The sequence below is a fragment of the Nelumbo lutea genome, chromosome 4 (genome assembly GCF_056320005.1).
Source record: "Nelumbo lutea isolate HS-2025 chromosome 4, American lotus-T2T, whole genome shotgun sequence".
NCBI classification, from domain to species: Eukaryota; Viridiplantae; Streptophyta; class Magnoliopsida; order Proteales; family Nelumbonaceae; genus Nelumbo; species Nelumbo lutea.
In genome coordinates, this window is record NC_142687.1 from 23,169,676 (window position 1) to 23,187,777 (window position 18,102).

The 18,102-nt window shown below is 39.1% G+C and overlaps 1 protein-coding gene and 2 long non-coding RNA genes across 14 annotated transcripts; 1 reads left to right on the plus strand and 2 right to left on the minus strand.

Moving 5' to 3' along the window:
* The first annotated feature begins 796 nt into the window (after positions 1 to 796).
* LOC148854603 (transcription factor bHLH49-like) lies at positions 797 to 6,476 on the plus strand. 11 transcript variants are annotated; one of them, XM_088986002.1, is made up of 11 exons: positions 797 to 1,508; positions 1,964 to 2,092; positions 2,176 to 2,379; positions 2,670 to 3,698; positions 3,797 to 4,027; positions 4,131 to 4,196; positions 4,292 to 4,360; positions 4,894 to 4,965; positions 5,055 to 5,252; positions 5,683 to 5,773; positions 5,866 to 6,476. In XM_088986002.1, exons 4-11 carry the CDS (start codon positions 2,811 to 2,813, stop codon positions 5,901 to 5,903), a joined length of 1,653 nt encoding a protein of 550 aa, XP_088842128.1. In that variant the 5' UTR covers positions 797 to 1,508; positions 1,964 to 2,092; positions 2,176 to 2,379; positions 2,670 to 2,810; the 3' UTR covers positions 5,904 to 6,476. The 11 variants fall into 11 exon arrangements, 10 of the variants coding, with proteins under 10 accessions (XP_088842128.1, XP_088842125.1, XP_088842127.1 ...); XM_088985999.1 differs by having other exon boundaries at positions 916 to 1,508; positions 2,533 to 3,698; XM_088986001.1 differs by lacking the exon at positions 797 to 1,508 and adding an exon at positions 1,710 to 1,830.
* A 261-nt stretch (positions 6,477 to 6,737) lies between these two features.
* LOC148854604 (uncharacterized) lies at positions 6,738 to 8,106 on the minus strand. Its single transcript, XR_016113231.1, has 2 exons — positions 7,104 to 8,106; positions 6,738 to 6,984 (listed from the first exon to the last, which is right to left on the minus strand). It is a non-coding gene; the product is annotated as an uncharacterized LOC148854604 (long non-coding RNA).
* A 2,503-nt stretch (positions 8,107 to 10,609) lies between these two features.
* Positions 10,610 to 17,117, minus strand: LOC148854605 (uncharacterized). Of its 2 annotated transcripts, XR_016094839.1 has the most exons (4): positions 16,905 to 17,117; positions 12,027 to 12,516; positions 11,816 to 11,929; positions 10,610 to 10,624 (listed from the first exon to the last, which is right to left on the minus strand). It is a non-coding gene; the product is annotated as an uncharacterized LOC148854605 (long non-coding RNA). The 2 variants fall into 2 exon arrangements; XR_016094838.1 differs by lacking the exon at positions 10,610 to 10,624 and having other exon boundaries at positions 11,728 to 11,929; positions 16,905 to 17,116.
* Positions 17,118 to 18,102: the final 985 nt, after the last annotated feature.

Consider the following 18,102-nt stretch of genomic DNA (forward strand, 5'->3'; position numbering starts at 1 on the left):
AATCAGACCCGATGGTTTTTCAAGGTTTGAGAATTGAGATAGACCCACCAGGTCCAATCTAATGACCGGGCCGGATCTGGACGAATTTTGTAACTGGATTGAGCTAGCTGTGCCAACCCAAACCCAAACCCAATAAGAAATTCTTCTGGGGGGGGGCGGGGAGCTTCAATTATTGCCACTGCAGCCTGGTCTGCTTCCAATTGAATTTATTGAAAACAAGGTGGTGTTATAAACATGATGATTTTACGTGCATGCACGAATTTGTATCCATTGTGTCTAGAGATAAAACACAAGCAACTGAAGGAAATTCACCAATTGCTACTAAAAAAGTGTTAAAAACAATCATTTCTCTGAGAAATTTTTTTAATCAAATGGGCTTGTATGTATGATTGAGGCCTGTGGCTGTCCGCTTTGCGTCTGTCTTACTACCAACAATGGTTTAATTATCTGAGAATTAGATATCAACAATGCAATGGCTAATGGGTCAGATTTCAGAATTTTCTAACAAAATGGGTTGGATTGAGACGTTCAATCTAAGCAATGGGAGCTCAAAGAGGAAATGGTAAATAGTTGGGATAAGGCTTTGTTTGGTTCTCTGTCACAATTTGAAATGGGATCCCTAAATATCCATCCCAAATCCCAAATCCCAATCTAGCGCTTGAGGCTTGAAAAGGTTGAACTCTTCCTTCCAAGCGTACTTGACATGGAGGTTGGGGGGTCGTGTCAAGTATGGCCACTGGTTGTCCTTCCTTGCCAAGCATAGTATCAACACAAATGGGATAGTATCAACACAAATGGGATCCGCATTTAGTGGTTTTGGGGTTCACCATATGGATACTATTTTCCTTCCTAACAACACCTTTACAGGCCGTATGGCCATCTTTTGTTTTTGCTTTCTTCACTGTTCTCCATGTCTCTTCTCTCAGACTAAACCAGATTGATGGTTGTGATCATTTTTATTCTCTTCCTCTATCATTCCAACGTGACCCATTGAAGCGCAGAGTCCCGCCCTGATACAGAGACCAGGGATCCCACAGAATGTGTGTGAGAGAGAGAGATTTGAATGCTTTGAATGCAAGCGGAAAGTGTATGGTGGTGGACTGTGTAATTAGTAATTAACTAATTACTGAGGCAGGCCAGCCTCACCAGTTGCTTCCTTCCTTGTATTGTGATGGATACGCTCAGCTTGGTACGTGTAATAATAACTACAACTCTGGCTGTACGAGACGAGTAAGAGGATTCTCCCTCCATTTTGGCTGTCCTTTCAAATACAAACATCAAGAGCAAATGGAGCGAGGATGATGCAGCGATACGTTGTTCAAGTTATCAGTTATCACATACACAGAGAGAGAGAGAGAGAGAGGGCACCCTCTAAAAATAATGCAAAATCTGGGCCTCTGGGGGTGGGTCTTACCTTTGGGTCTGCACTCTGCACTGTGTAGTCTGTGTACAGCTCAGTATATCTCGCACAGAGAAATTGCCGAGAAAATCAGCCAGAACTTTGGATGGTAAGAGATTCTTGACCAAACAAACCTCTTTAAAAATAAGATTTTTAAACTCAGCTCCCAAGGTTTAAAGAAGGACATGTAGGAAAATGATTAAAAAAACAATCTTTATAGAGTTGGCAATGTCAGCTGCTAGCTCAAAGCTAGTATAAACAAGTGTAAAATGCAGGATTAAAATAGGATTTGATTGAAAATAAAAGGTAAAATATATGTATACAAATTTGAAAATTAAAGGTGGTGAACGAAGCTTTCCCTGTGTTTATATTTTACGGTGGCAGTGGCGGTGGTTAATCATTCAATGGCTCTCTTTCTAATGCAGGCGTGGGTATAAATGCAGAGCCTTTGGCATTAATCCTTTCTTTTCCCCTTCATAGACCTAGGCCATCTTTCCTCCTCTCTTGCCATTGTTCAGGAGCTCTTCTGATCTCTTCTCCCTTTCGTGTTGTTTCTCCCACCAGACATGGCAGTATACAGAAGTTCTCTGAGTAAAAAATAGGACTCTTTCGACACGGTCTGAATTCAACAAAGTTTCAGTAAAGGCTTGAATGGAGAGCAGAATGCCAAAAGTAGCAGAGAATCTTAAATGGGTATCTTTCCCTTTCCACTTTTAGTTGGGTCTTTCTCTATTTCAGAGCTTGTTCTGGAGCTCTGACTAGGGTTTTCACTGCAGGGTTTTAAATGGTTGGTTTTGATCCTGAAATCAATCTTTTCGGTTGCTTCTTGACTGCTTCAAATTACTTCTTTGCTCTGTCTTTGAGGCGGGTTTATGCTGTTCGGTTCTTCCGCTGTGTAGTTTGGAAGTGGCAATTTTGGTGATAGCTTTGAAGAAAGAAGAGCTTTGAAGAAAGAAGCAGTTTTACTTGTTTGGTCTCTGGTACATATCAAAATATTTGGTCTTGTCTTGTTGTTTTATATTTCTACTTCACCGTTTGAACTCTATTCTCTTTCTTTTTATTATTTACTTGAGGTTGATTTCATGTGTTGTTTGAAAGTTTTATAATTTTCTTTTCTTTTGCTTTTATGATAGATTGAGCGTAAAAACTCTGCAACTATAGTGAACTTTGTTTTGGTTTCTGAGCTCTTGGTCCAAGTGGTTTTGTTTTCCGTGCTTTGTATGCTGGGAGACTGAAGAGTTCTCTATTTTGATCTTTGACTCTCTTACAGTGTTTATGTGCTCCCGGAATTGTTCTTCTTTTCCAGTTTTGGACTTCTTTTTCTTTGTTTATTGTTAGTCCAAACCAGTTTTGGGTTCGGGAAAGATTCTCTTCTTCTTGCATCATTTGCTGCACCTCTTGTCGAGGATAGATGGATACGAGAGACAAAGATAAATTTGGGTTGGAGAAGAGTAGTGATCCCGTGAACTATCATTCATCTAACATGTCTTCAGATTGGAGATTTGGTGGTGCCAATCTCACAAATCAGTCAATGAGTTTAGTTCCTGCAGACAATTCGATTCCTGTTTGTAAAGGGAATCTAATGGGTTCCTCTGTTCCTATGGTAAACTCATTTTGCCCAGCCATTTGGGATCACTCCAATTCACAAAGCTTGGGTTTCTGTGACAACAATGTACAAACCACTTCCAACACGGTAGCCATTAGGAAAGGGTTTCCTGGTTGTTCAAGCACGGTTTCTGATAAAGTTCTAGACCTAGGCTGGAATTCCAAAGGTGGGGTTTTCTTGCAGGGCAACCCTGGAATCCTCCCCCAAAGCTTGTCTCAGTTTCCTGCCGATTCTGATTTCATTGAGCGAGCTGCCCGGTTCTCATGCTTGAACTTTAATGATTTGGTGAATCCTTTAAACATGCCCCAATCCTTGAGTCCCTATTCTAAAGGTGGAATGGTCCATGGACCATTGGAGGAGCTCTCAGCTGGTAGGCTACACCCTGCATTGGGTGCTCTATCTCAGAACAATGAACCTCACTTGCCTGAAGTTGCCAAAGAAATCTCCCCATCTGCTAAGCTTGGGGCCACTGAAGGGAGTTCGATGAAGAATGAGAGACAAACTGGGAACTTTGTAAGGCCTCCTCATGAAGCAAAACAAGGAATTGGTGTGTCTAGCCATGATTCCGAAGAAGCTGAGTTCAGCAGTGGTGGTGGTGGTGGTGGTCGGGACGATCCATCTATGTTGGAAAGTGCTGGTGGTGAACCTTCTTCTAGTAAGGGAATTGGCAAGAAAAGGAAAAGGAGTGGTCAGGTAGAAATAACAAATTTTAGTTTTTTGTTATCTGCTATAGCTGATTAATTTTGAGTTATGCAATTTTTCTAACTCATTTCAGTAATTTCTTATGGTAGGATAATGAGCTTGACCAGGTTAAAGGGGCCCAGCAACTACCTGGTGAGGCTACAAAGGACAACACTGAAACCAATCAAAAGGTTGAACAAAATCCAATTTCAACCAATGTAAAGCCTACTGGAAAACACAGTAAAGATAACTCTCAGGCCTCGGATGCACCAAAGGAAGATTACATTCATGTCAGAGCACGGAGGGGCCAGGCAACAAACAGCCATAGTCTTGCAGAAAGAGTAAAATTTTTTCCTACTGGATTTCGGTTTTTACTCGTCCTCCATATATACTTTAATCCTGGGTTTCAGTTGGTTACTTTTTCTTCCCTTTCTCACATCATAGGTAAGAAGGGAAAAGATTAGTGAGAGGATGAAGTTTCTTCAAGACCTTGTCCCTGGTTGCAGCAAGGTATCTGAAGCTAATACCTTAGGGGGTATATAAGCTGAGTTTCCCAGACCTTTGTAGTGCTTTAGTTTATTTTATGACTGTTATTGGTTTAACAGGTCACAGGGAAGGCACTCATGCTGGATGAAATCATTAACTATGTACAATCACTGCAACGTCAGGTGGAGGTATGGTGGTAATAAGACTCAGGAATCTCTATTGTGCAGTCATAATACTTAAATTTTTGAAAAGGTTATTTAGTTTGATATGTGGACCTGACCTGTATCCATTATTTGAGTTGTGCATGGGACACGGTTGATACAGTAGTTTATATAATAGGAAAAATGGCACTTATCCTTTTTTTCTGGAAAAAGGTGCCTTATTGCCTAAATGACTTTTCTGCTGATTTTTGAAAAAAAAAATCAGGAATGTAAATCTCTTTATAACTTTGACCATTTGAAACTCATTTCTATAATAGAGAGAATGAAATGAAATGTGTTGAAAACCTGTAGATAATGGTAAATGGTGACAACAAAAAAAAAAGGTTTCATCCATGTTGCTTTCAAATGTTTAAATCCCTGTTATGGAGAGGAAATGTTAATTGTTTCCCTTGTGCCTGTTGCTATTCTGAACCATTCTAATCTAATTTGTTATTAGCAATAATCACTCCTAAGAACTTTGTTGTTCATGGTTGGAAATATGAATTTCTCTCTCGTTGCAGTTTTTGTCAATGAAGCTTGCAGCTGTTAATCCACGGCTGGACTTCAACATCGAAGGTCTCCTAGCAAAAGATGTAAGTGAAGTCGCACAAGCACACACACAAAATGTACAAATGAGTGTTCTTATGCTGATTTCTTCCAACTATTTGGTACTTCACCACAGATTCTTCAGTCACGAGGTGATCCTTCTACAATAGTTTTTTCTCCAGATATGGCCATGGCTCATCCCCAGTTACATCCATCTCAACAGGGATTGGTCCAAGCTGGGATTCCTAGCATGGCAAACCCCCCGGATGCACTTAGGAGGACAATTAATTCACAATTGACAGCCATGAATGGAGGATACAAAGAAACCACGCAGGTACCATCCTTGCACTTGGGAAGACAATTAATTCCATATCCTTAGTTTTCTTTTCTTACAGTGACACAGCACTCCATCTGGTCTATTTTGCAATTTTCCTTTTACCTTTTCTGTTTTCTGATAGCTGTTGTTGCAAATAGACAAAGGATTAAGTAGATAATTAACTAAATAATGGGTAATGAAAGAAAATAATGGCAGGGAATCTTGTGTTGCTTTACATGTATGATATGTAGAATGAATAAAATAAAGACAAAGGACAAAAGAAAGGGACTTCTCCTTTGTAGTATCAATAGGACAGCCAAGTATGCATGGGCCAAGACTTCTCTTGGTGGCCCACAAAATTAAGGTGCAAAGTATTCCTTTTGGATTTTAGATGCATGTGAATCCTAATGTCCATTCACAGATGCCTTATTATCTTAATCTTGTACAGCTACCCAACCTCTGGGTTGATGATGAACTTCACAATGTTGTCCAGATGAGTTTTGGTTCCAGTGTTCCTTTCAACAGCCAAGAATTAAATGGTAAGATTTTTTCCCTCTTTTTTCAACTCTAGGAATCGTTCTCTGTTGTTTGTTTTCTTATAATAATTACAACTTCTCTTTTGCATTAATAGGTTCTTTGCCACCAGGACATATGAAAGTTGAGCTTTAATTTCAGCTAATTGTATCTGGTACCACATCCTTATGCATGTTCAAGGAGATAATGCTCACAAAAGCTTCCTCTTGGAATCAATTATTATGACAAAAATATACATCCCACCATTGTTCTACTGAAAGAAGACACATCTGTTCCTCGCGAAACTACGAATCCGAAGCCCGGGCTGATGGTCGCTAGTTTTTTTGTATAGTCAAGGGAGGAGAATGCAACTCTACCTCCAAGGATTATGAAGTATATTATACAGGTATAATTGTTCATTTTAGTACTATATGCAGGATAGAAAATCCATTGTACAAGGAGATAAAAGGCTCTTGTCGTCCTCCCAATGAAAAGGATATATCTTGATGTAGAGAGAGAGAGGGAGAGTGTGTGAGAAGCACAACGGGGTTCACTCACACCGGATGATCTTTTGTGAATTTTGGGCAGCGTTTTGGGGGAAGATCAGTTGCTTAGGTTTGGATTTTGTTGTTGAAACTCATGTTTGTGGTGCTTTTTCAGTTCTAAGTGGGAGGAATTGGAAGTTGTAAGCTTTACTATATATTAACAAATGAAATTACTTTTTTTTCATTTCTCGATGAGGCATCGTGTCAAACGTCTGTCTCATACTTCAGCATCGTTTGTCTTTGTTTTTCTTTGGAAAAATGTTTCTTTGTAGTCTACTGATTTTTAATGATATTTTTTAGTAAAAATTTTCAATTTGATTCAATAATTGTCCTGCTCCTGCTGCAGAAACAAATAAACATCTGTCCAAGTGGATTATGTTTTCTTTTGAAGGAAAGAAAGAGGGTGACTGGGTCTACGGGCAGATTCCCTTGATGACCACAAATCTATGATAATGCTAAATCAAAATATAATATGAGCAGATTCCCTCCTTGAGTAGGTCCAAACAATATTCATCATGGAGTTTTTGGTAGAACAAAACCTCTACGCTAGAAAGAGGCTACAAAAAGACATAAAGGGAAGTGGCCGTCGCAATCAAAATAGCCCACCTCTGAATTTGGCTGAAATATTCTCTTGGTCTCTAAAATCTATCAACTCAAGTGGAGCCAATGCGTTGGCAGCGTGGCTGAAAAAGCTGTTTTCAATACATCAAAGATCCAGTATCAGCTTGAAAGGCGTCAAGAATGCAGAGAACCGCATCGAAAGCAAAACAAAAATAAGAAGACGAGGCAGAGAGAGAGATAACACAATTACCTTTTGGCAGAATGCTGACCCAGTTGAGTGTAGACAGTAGACCCAGAAAAATGAAAACCAGAATAAGAATGTCAATCAAACACCTCTTGGAGATCAGTTGTCCTGTAATATATTGAGTCCATGTCTGTTGGTATTATCGCATGGTCCGTATTAATACTTGCAAAACTATTTCAGTTGGACTTTCCTGCTCTGAAGTAAACCTTCCATGGTCGGACACCCTGGAAAAAAGTGTTGCAGAGAAACGATGGGGCGGATCTCCCATCTCATGGCCGGACGTTCCTTCAAAGTAGATTTTGTTTGATATTGTTGACGGTGACTACCACGTTTGAGGGATTTATCTTTTTTTCTGACAACATCATGGACATGGGGTAGCGTCTCTCTCCGGCCAAAAACTGTTGACATGGAGCTTTCATCTTAGATTAGTCCCTCTTCAAACTTCAAAGGCTTCAGCCTCCATTCTTTTACTAGTGCAAGCAGGAACAGCTTTTGCTGTGACAACAACAGAGACATCCTCTCATATAGGGAAAATTCCCGTAATTTGGCTGGAGTGACAATTTAGTTCTCGAACTTTAAAATGCAACAATCCAATACCTGAACTTTCAATTTGCAACCTGAACTTTCAATTTGCAACAATCTGGTATTTGGTATTAATTCACTGTCAGTCAGCGCATAAAAAAGACATAAATACCCATTTCATTATTCAACAACCAAATTTGAATCATTTTCAAAATGACGGAAATGACTACTATATTGACGGATTCCTCTTCCTCCTCTTCCTACAAAATCCAGTGAACTTGCTCTCAGATAATAAACAACCTCAAAAGGCTTATTTACTCTCGCTAACTCAGCAACCTCTACTATAGATTCAGCTGGAACCCTGCCCCTGCTACTCCTCAAGAACCCCTCTACCCCTCTTTCATTTTCACAATGGGAGAAGCCACAAACCCGACATGATAATTCCACCGAACAAGCTTCTTATGATAACCCCTCTCCACTTCCAAACCCTGCCCCTGCTACTTGACCTCGCAGTTGCCTTACCCCAACAAAAAGCTCTCTAGTTTGGTTCTTCATAAAAACCACTGAATCTCCAGGAGCAAGCTTCTTATGATTAACGAACTTACTCTACCCAGTCGTCAACAAATGCTGACATGGCATCCCACGGTAAATGTGTCGGAAATCCCACATCACACCATGAACATCTCTCACTGTAATTGTCTATACTGGCAACTCCGCCTTGTAGTTCAGTGGGGGAAAAACTGAATCTTCAAAAAACCTGGGAACTGAAAACCCACCTCTATTGTTTGCATCGCTTAGTGTCATAATATTCGAGAATGACAAAATCTTTTCCTCGGAATCTTCAATGTCACCGTCCTACGACAATCCCATTGCAACTGGCAGCATACAAACCATTCCGAAAAACAATCAATCCAGCAGTTCAAGACGTATTTTTGCAAAAACCTCATCCGTATCAAGATTCAATAGGAACATAACCAACACGATTCTACATAGAACCACGTGCCTGACGCAGTCGAGAGAACTAAAATCTAGAGAATAAGAAGCTTGCTCCGCATGGCGTTGTGAGAAGTAGTAAACTGTGGAACCAGCTATCGGGATTTTTAACTTGTTCCTCTCAAAATAGGTTGTGTCGCTTTCGACAATTCGTTCCTCTCAAAAAAAAAAACAAAAAACAAAAAACAAAAAACAAAAACAGAGATCATAATCTCCTACAATATTGCTCGCCATCAAAAGCCCATCTCTCCTCTTTACTCTTCTTCAAGGAAGCAAAGATGCTTCCCTACCAAAGTGAGCATACCCTTCAAATGAATGATACCAGGTGATAAACTTTTCATTTCTGCAACCTCTTCTTCTTCTATCTCGTCATCGTTGTTGTAGATGAATTGAGTGTGCTTCCTGTAAATCCTGCCATTTTCTTCTGGTTCATGTTCATCTTTCTCAGCAATGACCAAGTAACCAGAGTCTTTCGAGATTCGGCAACCTCTTTGTTCTTTTCATCCATCCCGTGACGAATTGAACACAAAGTAGATTAGATTTTGCATTTTAGAATTCAATTGGTTAGGAAGGAAAAAGAATGGTTAGTCAGTGAACGCCACCTCTTCTCTAGTTCCTTCAACCCACATTGAAGATAAAGGGATCACGGTAAAAATAAACAAAAAGAGTAAAATTTAAATATTATTGATGGAGCGCGATCCGGCTGGTCTTAGCTGTCCGTTGCCTTTCTTTCGAACGGGGTAATAAGGAACTGAAACGGAGGAGATGGGAAAGCTCCGGGGGTAACCCGGTGTAGAGGCTCCGAAGCTCAAGTTAGAATACTTCAAAAGCAAGGTAATACCAGATAGCGCAAAGTTTGCATACCTCCATTGTCGAGGGGCAGGGGGCTCTTATAGTCACTTCGTGTACTCGTCCCGAGGCCCTTGTCAGATCGGGTATGATTACCCTTGTGCTTGTCAACTCGGCGTCGTCCTTTCTACTGAGACAGAATCGTCACTGCCTAACCGTCTAACTGGAGATGGCGGCGTCAGTGGCGGTGGCAGGTGGCCGTTTAGAGTGCTGCTGCCAAATGTCAGATCCCAAGTCAGTCAGGCATGGCGCCCTCGGGCACAGACTTCCCTAGTGTCAGGCATGGTACGACTTGTTTGGCTTTGGTGCCCAGAAGATGATGCGAAGTGCTGAGCGAGGCGGTCTTGAGCTCGGAGGTATCCCGAACTGTTACAAGGTGGGTCAGTTCGGCAAAGTGTATCCCGAGCTGTTACAAGGTGGGTCAGTTCAGCGAAGTGTATCCCGAGCTGTTACAAGGGTCAATTCGGCGAAGTGTATCCCGAACTGTTACAAGGTGGGTCAGTTCGGCGAAGTGTATCCCGAACTGTTACAATGTGGTAGTTCGGCGAAGTGTATCCCGAGCTGTTACAAGGGTCAGTTCGGCGAAATCCATCCCGAACTGTTACAAAGTGGATCAGTTCGACGAAGTATCCCCTTGTTCCCGCCTAGGCTTAGCCCCTTTTGCCGAGCTGTCGTTTCTGCCACATGTCACATAATAAAGAGGTCGGGCCAAATCTTACTTCATCAATTATCATAAAAGTTAGTTTCAGCATTACGAAATTATTTAAATTGGTGCTGATATCACATGATGGCTTTGATTGACAGTGAGTTAACGTTAAGTATCAGATCATCACAAATTAAAAATTCAAATATTGAATTGTTTTCTCGGTGACCAAATTATCAATTGAACCAAAGTATAGGATACTGATCGGGGATTTTACCTTCGATATATCACTGTTTTAGATGGTCTCACTCTTTCCATCTTGCAGACGGTGTCAAACGTCAAGGTACTGACCTTCTACGATCTCCATCGCGCTGGCATATTGTTGGGTGGGGTGAATGATGTTTGATGCCAATCTTGTCCCTTCCCACGACCAGTCCATTCGGATGATCTTGAAATCTGTGATGTCGAGGACCCATCGGTCCCTGAATGCGAAGCTGTTATTACTGGATCCTGAGTTGTCCTGTTAGACATAGAACGAGGAAATGTTTGAAATGCCTGAGATCTCTAAATCCAAGCAATGTACCAAGTTCGCTTTATTGATTTTGCATATGCTTAACCAGTGGATATTGTTCTGCGCGTTCTGAGATGAGATTGTGGACAAAAATGGTGGTTGGCAATTCAAAACATGGAATGGACTAAGTTGTAATTGCTGCTGCCATGAGAAAATTTCCTTCCTGTGGTTAATGTAACTGACACAAGGAAAGCCTTTTTCCCAATGGACGAAAGGAGTGGCTAGCTCAAGTTGTTTTCTTTCTCTGTTTTCCTTGGACGGTAATCTTATTGGGAATCATGCCAATTTTCGAAAATTAGTTTTTTAACCCGGGCTGAGGACTTGCAGCATTTCTTAAGAAATGTTTTCCTTGGAAAGTAATCTTATTGGGAATCATGCCAATTTTTCAAATTTTGTTTTAACAGCATTTCTTAAGAAGTGTTTTCCTTGGACATTTCTCTGAAACTCTTATGAAATATTTTCCTTGGACAGTAATCTTATTGGGACTCGTGCCAACTTCCCAAAATTAGTTTTTTAACGTGGGATGCCAATTTTCCAAAATTTGTGTTTTTGTTGTGATTCAGTTTCAAGCAATGTTTTAAGACCCAGTCCGGACCGGATGATCGGATCCTAAAATTCAGGAACCGGTGGCATTTCTAGGTCCCGGTTAAGTGACGGTGTTGGCGGGTTGGATGGGCAAACTGCCCAGTTAAATGATAAAACTGGGACCCGGAGAGCATTTCGGTTTTTGCCCCGGTCTGAGTTGTAAAACACTGGTTTCGGTGACTCTAAGCATTATATAGACAAATTGTTTTATAGTTTATTTAGGCTCAATTTGGAAGGAGCGTAAATGCAAATATGTAAAGTGAAAACCTTGTATTTTGTATATATTTGTACTGTACATTATTTATATACTCATTCCAAACTGAGTCTTAGTACAAACATTTTGCACTTTTTCTTATATGGGGTTATGTGAAGAAACATTCTGCTGTTTGTATTGTTGTGCTTTTGTTTCACCTATGTGGTGTCTAATGATGTCTAGTGGCACTTATATCTACTAAAACACATAAATATGATGCATCTTGCTTCATGCCTGCAATGCTTTTTACCAATTCTGATACAAATGCAACTAATACACAACACCATCATACCAAACATCACCTTAGAAAATAAAAACCTTCTTGTAGCTTCTTTTGTGGTCCGTTTGATTGTCGAGAAAAGATGGGATGAGAAAGGAATATATTTTTTCCCATTTTTGCATCCAGTGTTTGTTTCCTGAGAAACAGTATGATCAAAATTCATTTTCCTGTGTTTGTTTTCTAAGAAAATTTAACAGAAAACATATTAAACCAAATTTGTCATCCTTTCTCACCTTCTTCAATGGCATTGCATGGTCGACCACATGAATGTGTAAATTTGTCATGTGGCAACAATCATGGGGTGCATATAAGATATCGCAACCACATTCGACAAAATGATAACTATCATGTTCCATATTGTGCACAGTACTTGCTTACATTATATATTGATTCTCATTTCATATAATATAAGATAATCATAACTACTACAAGAAAACTAATAATGAAACATTCTAGCCTAGTTTTTTCTTCCACTGATTCGTTGTTTGAAGCATTATCTTGTGTGGAAGAGCATCCTTCCTCGGATTTAAGTTGATGTAGACTATTTGGTGTGGAAAATCTGTTTTGATACATACGGAATTGGAGTATAGCGTCTTCATATGTGGTGTACAAGCAATAAATTGCTCCGCTAAATCAGTGTACCTGTGCATTGCACTCTGCCCATTTAAAGTACACTCCAGGGCAACGACCTTTGAAGACAACATAATATTTGGCCATTAAAACCTGTTTAAATCCATTTAGTGTAAGAAACCACTCAACACATTCATCAACATTAAAACCTGTTCAAAACTTGTTCAAATCCATTTAAAGCTTGCTAATGCACTTGGATTTAACTAGCTAGTAAACAAACTAAACACCTATTCACCTGTTCAAAACCTGTTCACTCATGCAAGAAATTCATTCTTAAAACGAGTTATAACCTACAAATCATTCATTCAAGATCTAATAGATGAACACCTGCCAACCTATCCACATAACATATCATAATAGATCAAGGAAACTTGTTTAAATTCAGCCATCCAATTAATCATTCTCTCACCCATGCATGAGAGCTATTGGATCCCATAAAATGAGGTCTTAACCTGTTAATCACACAGTTTAACACTTGTTCAAATCAAGCATTTTAAGATAAGCAAATATTGGTTATGTTTTCCATCATCACAGGAAACTTGTTTAAATTCAGCCATCCAATTAATCATTCTCTCACCCATGCATGAGAGTTATTGGATCCCATAAAATGAGGTCTTAACCTGTTAATCACACAGTTTAACACTTGTTCAAATCAAGCATTTTAAGACAAGCAAATATTGGTTATGTTTTCCATCATCACAGATTTTCAATGATTCATCTCCCAAAACACCAAGATTACTCCATCAAACAAAGGTTCAGTTCAGTAGTGTTTCAAAATTAAAAAAAAAAAAAAAGAGATTCAATCATGTCAAGTTTAAGTTGAACAATGTTTTCAAAAAAACATGTTTAGTCATGGCAAGTTTTAAGTTTAGTCACTCAAGCCCAACTTCATTTCCAACCATGCCTTCCTCAACCCCGAAGTCAATGCATAAAATGCTATTGCCCGATTTTTAGATCCTGACAAGTAGTTGATTGCCTTTATGACAAAGGTGGGGTTATGATCCCCCAAATTAAGTACATCGTAAATCTTCTCCTTCCTCAACAACCCAATCCCTTTCTCAACAACAGATGCTAGTGTCATAATGCTCACTGCGATCTCGTGGACCTCCTCAATAACTATAGCTGCACATGACTTCATCTCCTAACCCCTTTCACTCAGCTGAGCTACCCTCCTCTAGTGGCTTGGCTTGAAGGGTGGAATTACCAACATTGTCACCCTCATCAGCCTCATCAAACACTGGTTCCTACATCGTTGGCATACTTGTTTCATTCATGGACATTGCCTCATGCCTATTCATTTCTCTAGCAGTGAATGCCCCAGATGTAGTAACTTGATCATTCCCACACACTATGGCAAGCTAGTCATAGTTGGGGATGGACTTCCTCCTAAATTGCTTAGCTTTTGGGTGCCCCTGTTCGTTCATTATAGATCAATCTAATAAGGTTGTATCTATTTTACATATTTTAATAATAAGCTTACATATCATATTAAAGTTTACCTGGATATACTCTGCCCAAACACGGGGTTCTACATCAAATGTTTGAAATGGTAGTGAAATTCTTCTTTATTGTCTTCATTCTATTTCTAATGTGACTGTGATTGCACTCCACTCCAAACTTATCACTAATCGCCTTAGCAGACGCATTGTATGTCGGCGCTTTAAAACTTTTATCAACTTTATAGCCAAGTGTGGCCTGCTCTACTAGAGTGTCAATCAGTGTATTGTCCATCTCAGCAATCCAGGTCATGATAGACTTACTCATTCTTCCATCAGTTTCACTAAACTGTGTATCCATATCTAATTTACACCTAACAATCAACATCTCAAGTTATAGATCTAATGCAATCAACATATCTGAGACATTGAACAATATCTCGAATACCCATATTTGATTCACACCAAACAATCAACATATCTGACAATTCAATCAAATCATAGCAACATTTGAGACATTCAACCGTAACATATAAATCAAGGTCTTTCGTTCAAAATAAAACAATACCACCCATGTTAAAGTTAATACCACAAAGGTTTATAAAACACCCAAGGTAAAAAAAAAAAAAAGATGTTTAATGATGGTGCCTCGATCAAGTCACTTGGTAGTCTGCCCACATTTGGTAAGCTATATCCTCTCTAAGACAGTGTCCTTCTCTCATAGACTCATTTCTACCAATGCATTGAGATGGCTAAGACACCTGAGTATCATCAAACACAGCATCTGGCTCTGCCCCATCATCTACATCAGCATTCACACCTTTAGTTACCTCAACATGCAGACACAATCTTGACTTGTGTTTTGAATGGGTAGTATTGCTTGGAAACTAGGAGTGGAAAACGTTTCTTAAGGACCCCAAAAATCTGCTCAACTGCATTTCAGAGCAAGGCATTATGTAGGTTAAACAATTCTTTGGGGTTCTCAGGTTGATGTGAACCCCATTCCTTCAAATGGTATCTTGTGCTCCAATATGGGGTTAAGAACTCAGCTTTGAGAAAAAAACCCACATCCACCGGGTAATATTTACCTATGTAAAATACAAGAAAGTGGTTAGATACCAATTTCCACATTTACACTTGAATTGGCCCCCATGGATATGTAGTAGTACCTTGTGGAACTTGAAGTTTGTGTTCCCCTGTTAATGCACAGTTTAGCATGCGGGAATCTGATGTAGCTCCCTCCCATCTAGGTAAAACATATGTGGAAAGCAAGTTAAACGAACATGCAGCAAGGATATTTTGTGTGGGGTAGGACTTCCGACCACAGAATCTAGCTACATTTGACAGTGGAACCTTTATGGATATATGTGTCCCGCCAATTGCCCCAACATAATCCTACCAAGCAAGTCATACAGTTTGTATTTATTATATGATTCATAACCTATAGATTTATTACAAATTAACACCATAGTTACCTTAAAATATGTCCAAAAGCCTTGTCGGTTTCTAATCTTAAGTGGTGTGTCCGTGCCACTTGGCTGAGCTAGGTATCTATCCTCTAAACTGAGAAGTGCATCTAACACCAAATTGAAATGGCAACTAATTGTCTCTCCCGTTCTACTAAAGTGAAATCCCATAGTTCTATTCCTAACATTATGTGCTAAAATATGCAAGAATTTAGCAACTTGTTCTTCTACACTAGTCCTCAATGTATCGTGGAGTCGTCTGATCTCCCGTAAAATTTTGCAAAGCCTGTAAAAGGCTTCTTTACCCATTCTTAACTGGTTGTAGCTATCAATCTATCTCCCCCTATACAACTGATCTAGTAGATCTTGTCATTGCAAGTCTCGGTTGACGGAAGGTCCCCTATCAACATAGTCTAACCACTCTTGAACAATGGTCAATGCAACTACAACTCCACTAGTTGCAGCTCTAACAATTGCAATCAACATTTCATTATGCATCTATGAGAATATAAAAAATGGATGATATAATAAAGGGGAAGAAAAGATAAACAACTATTTATTGATATAGGATGCATGAACTGGGAAATGATTAATTTATTTCAAATGATTTGGCTTAAACAGAAAGATAATATATTTATTTTGAAGAAATGCTAGGTGCACTTAAGTAACCAAAGGGTAGGGCTGTAATTGAATTAGATATAACCACATCAGGATCTTGAAGCCTGACTTGAATTAGACTTGAACCAATGATTCCTTTTATAAACATACAGCATTCAAGCATGATGAATGCTTGAAAATAACTTGTATTAGACTTGAACTAATAGCCACCACTGTTAGCAACCAGCAACACTAACACAACATAAAATCTGTAATTACTAAAGAAAAAAACAAGAATAATCAATCCATAATCAATCCCCATAAGAAATGAGAACAAGAATACTCAATCCATACAATCCAAAATAAACTCATGTCTGTTTGATTACAGCGTGAAGATTCCGAGATCAACATTATATAAACTGATCAAGTTACCAAGTTCAAAGAGCAAGCATTCATGCAAGTTTATTCCAAATTGGTGAAACTATCATTATAAAGAAAAAAACTAAAAAAAAAAAAAACAGGGTAGTGAAATATTTGGGGAACAAGAATTAGAATAAGAATGCATGAATTTTGCATTCATGCAAGATTAGTGAAAGAAAATATTAGATCTGAGAACACCCGTTACAAAAAAAAAAAAAAACAAACAAAAATCTCAGATCCGAGTTCAACTGAAAAAAAAAATTGAATCAAAAGATATATTACCGTGCCAGAGAACAAGGTCTAGATCTGGAACAACCATATTCCAGAATCCATATATGGAGATTATTCGAATAAACTCAAATGACCATGGTTAGAAGCTAGATCTGGTTCAATATGCCAAATCTAAGCCTACCATTGTCGAGAACGCTGGCGATGACGTCTAGATGACCACAAACGGATGAAGCCAGCGGTGAGATTTCAATGGCCACCCATCAAATGGAACAGGAGAAAAGCGGTATCAAAAAGAACGGGAATGAAGAGATAGTGTCGGAACTACACTTACCATCCAACGGGAACGCCAGAGATGACACCGGAGATGTGACCATTGGATGAGAAAAAGGGAGGCGACGATGTCTACGAGAGGGCTCTCGACAAAATTTTCTCGCCTTTTTTCCTTTCTCAGCAGGGTCTCACCAAATTAGTCTGACCCTGCTTACCGATTTTTGGGAACCCGCATCCCTGGTGTTTCCTTTTCTTTCCCGGGTTTTCATTTGAAAGAAACATACGGAAAAAAGAATATCCTTCAAATACGCTTCCTTTCCCATCCAATTTTCGGAAACCAAACGCACCATTAGGGAAAAAAAAAAAAAGCACCATTGGGATGGCGGAAATGGACTGATATTAGGAAGCCATTTTTGATGGTTCAGATCTCAGCTTTTATTTGATGCATGACTGAAGCCATTTTTGATGGTTCAGATCTCAGCTTTTATTTGATGCATGACTGAAGCCATTTTTTATGGTTCAGATCTCAGCTTTTATTTGATGCATGACTGAAGCCATTTTTTATGGTTCAGATCTCAGCCTTTATTTGATGCATGACTGTACTGGGCGTGAATTTTTTAGAAATTTCCATGCATTACTTGAATGGCGGAGATTTAATACGTAACTCCACAGCTGGAAACACAGCTTGAGTTTACAGGACTCGACCTCAGGTCTGAGAGTCGTACTACACAAAGCAAGCAATTTTCATCAACAAATAATTTGACCTTGTCAAATGAACCTTTGGTAACAACCATCCAACTGAGAGGTGTTAAGAAATTTGAAAGGAATGCACCATTCACAGAAGGTGAGTAAGCTTAACTACAACAGTCCTGTATCACCAAACACTAGGACCAGTTATTAGGGTTTGAATGAGACATGAAATTCATCTTCCTTATAGCAAGGCAGGTATTGGTTTATAAATTTGTGCTGATGTAAAACCATGGCAGTGCTAATGATTTGAATGTAAATTCTGACCTATTTTTGTTTCAAATTTTAGGCTGTGTTTGGAAATTATGCAAATATAGTGTAAATCCCAGTTCAGTGTAAATTTGCACTCTGGTTCATTTTTACATGTGTGGGGTAATATTACATTTTTGCATTGGAAAATGACATACCAATGCATATTTACATTGATAATAAGATGTAAAAGTACATCAATAAAATAGAAGTAAATTTGCATTCAAGTGGGCTTTTTGATAAAAAAAAAAAAGCATATGCTT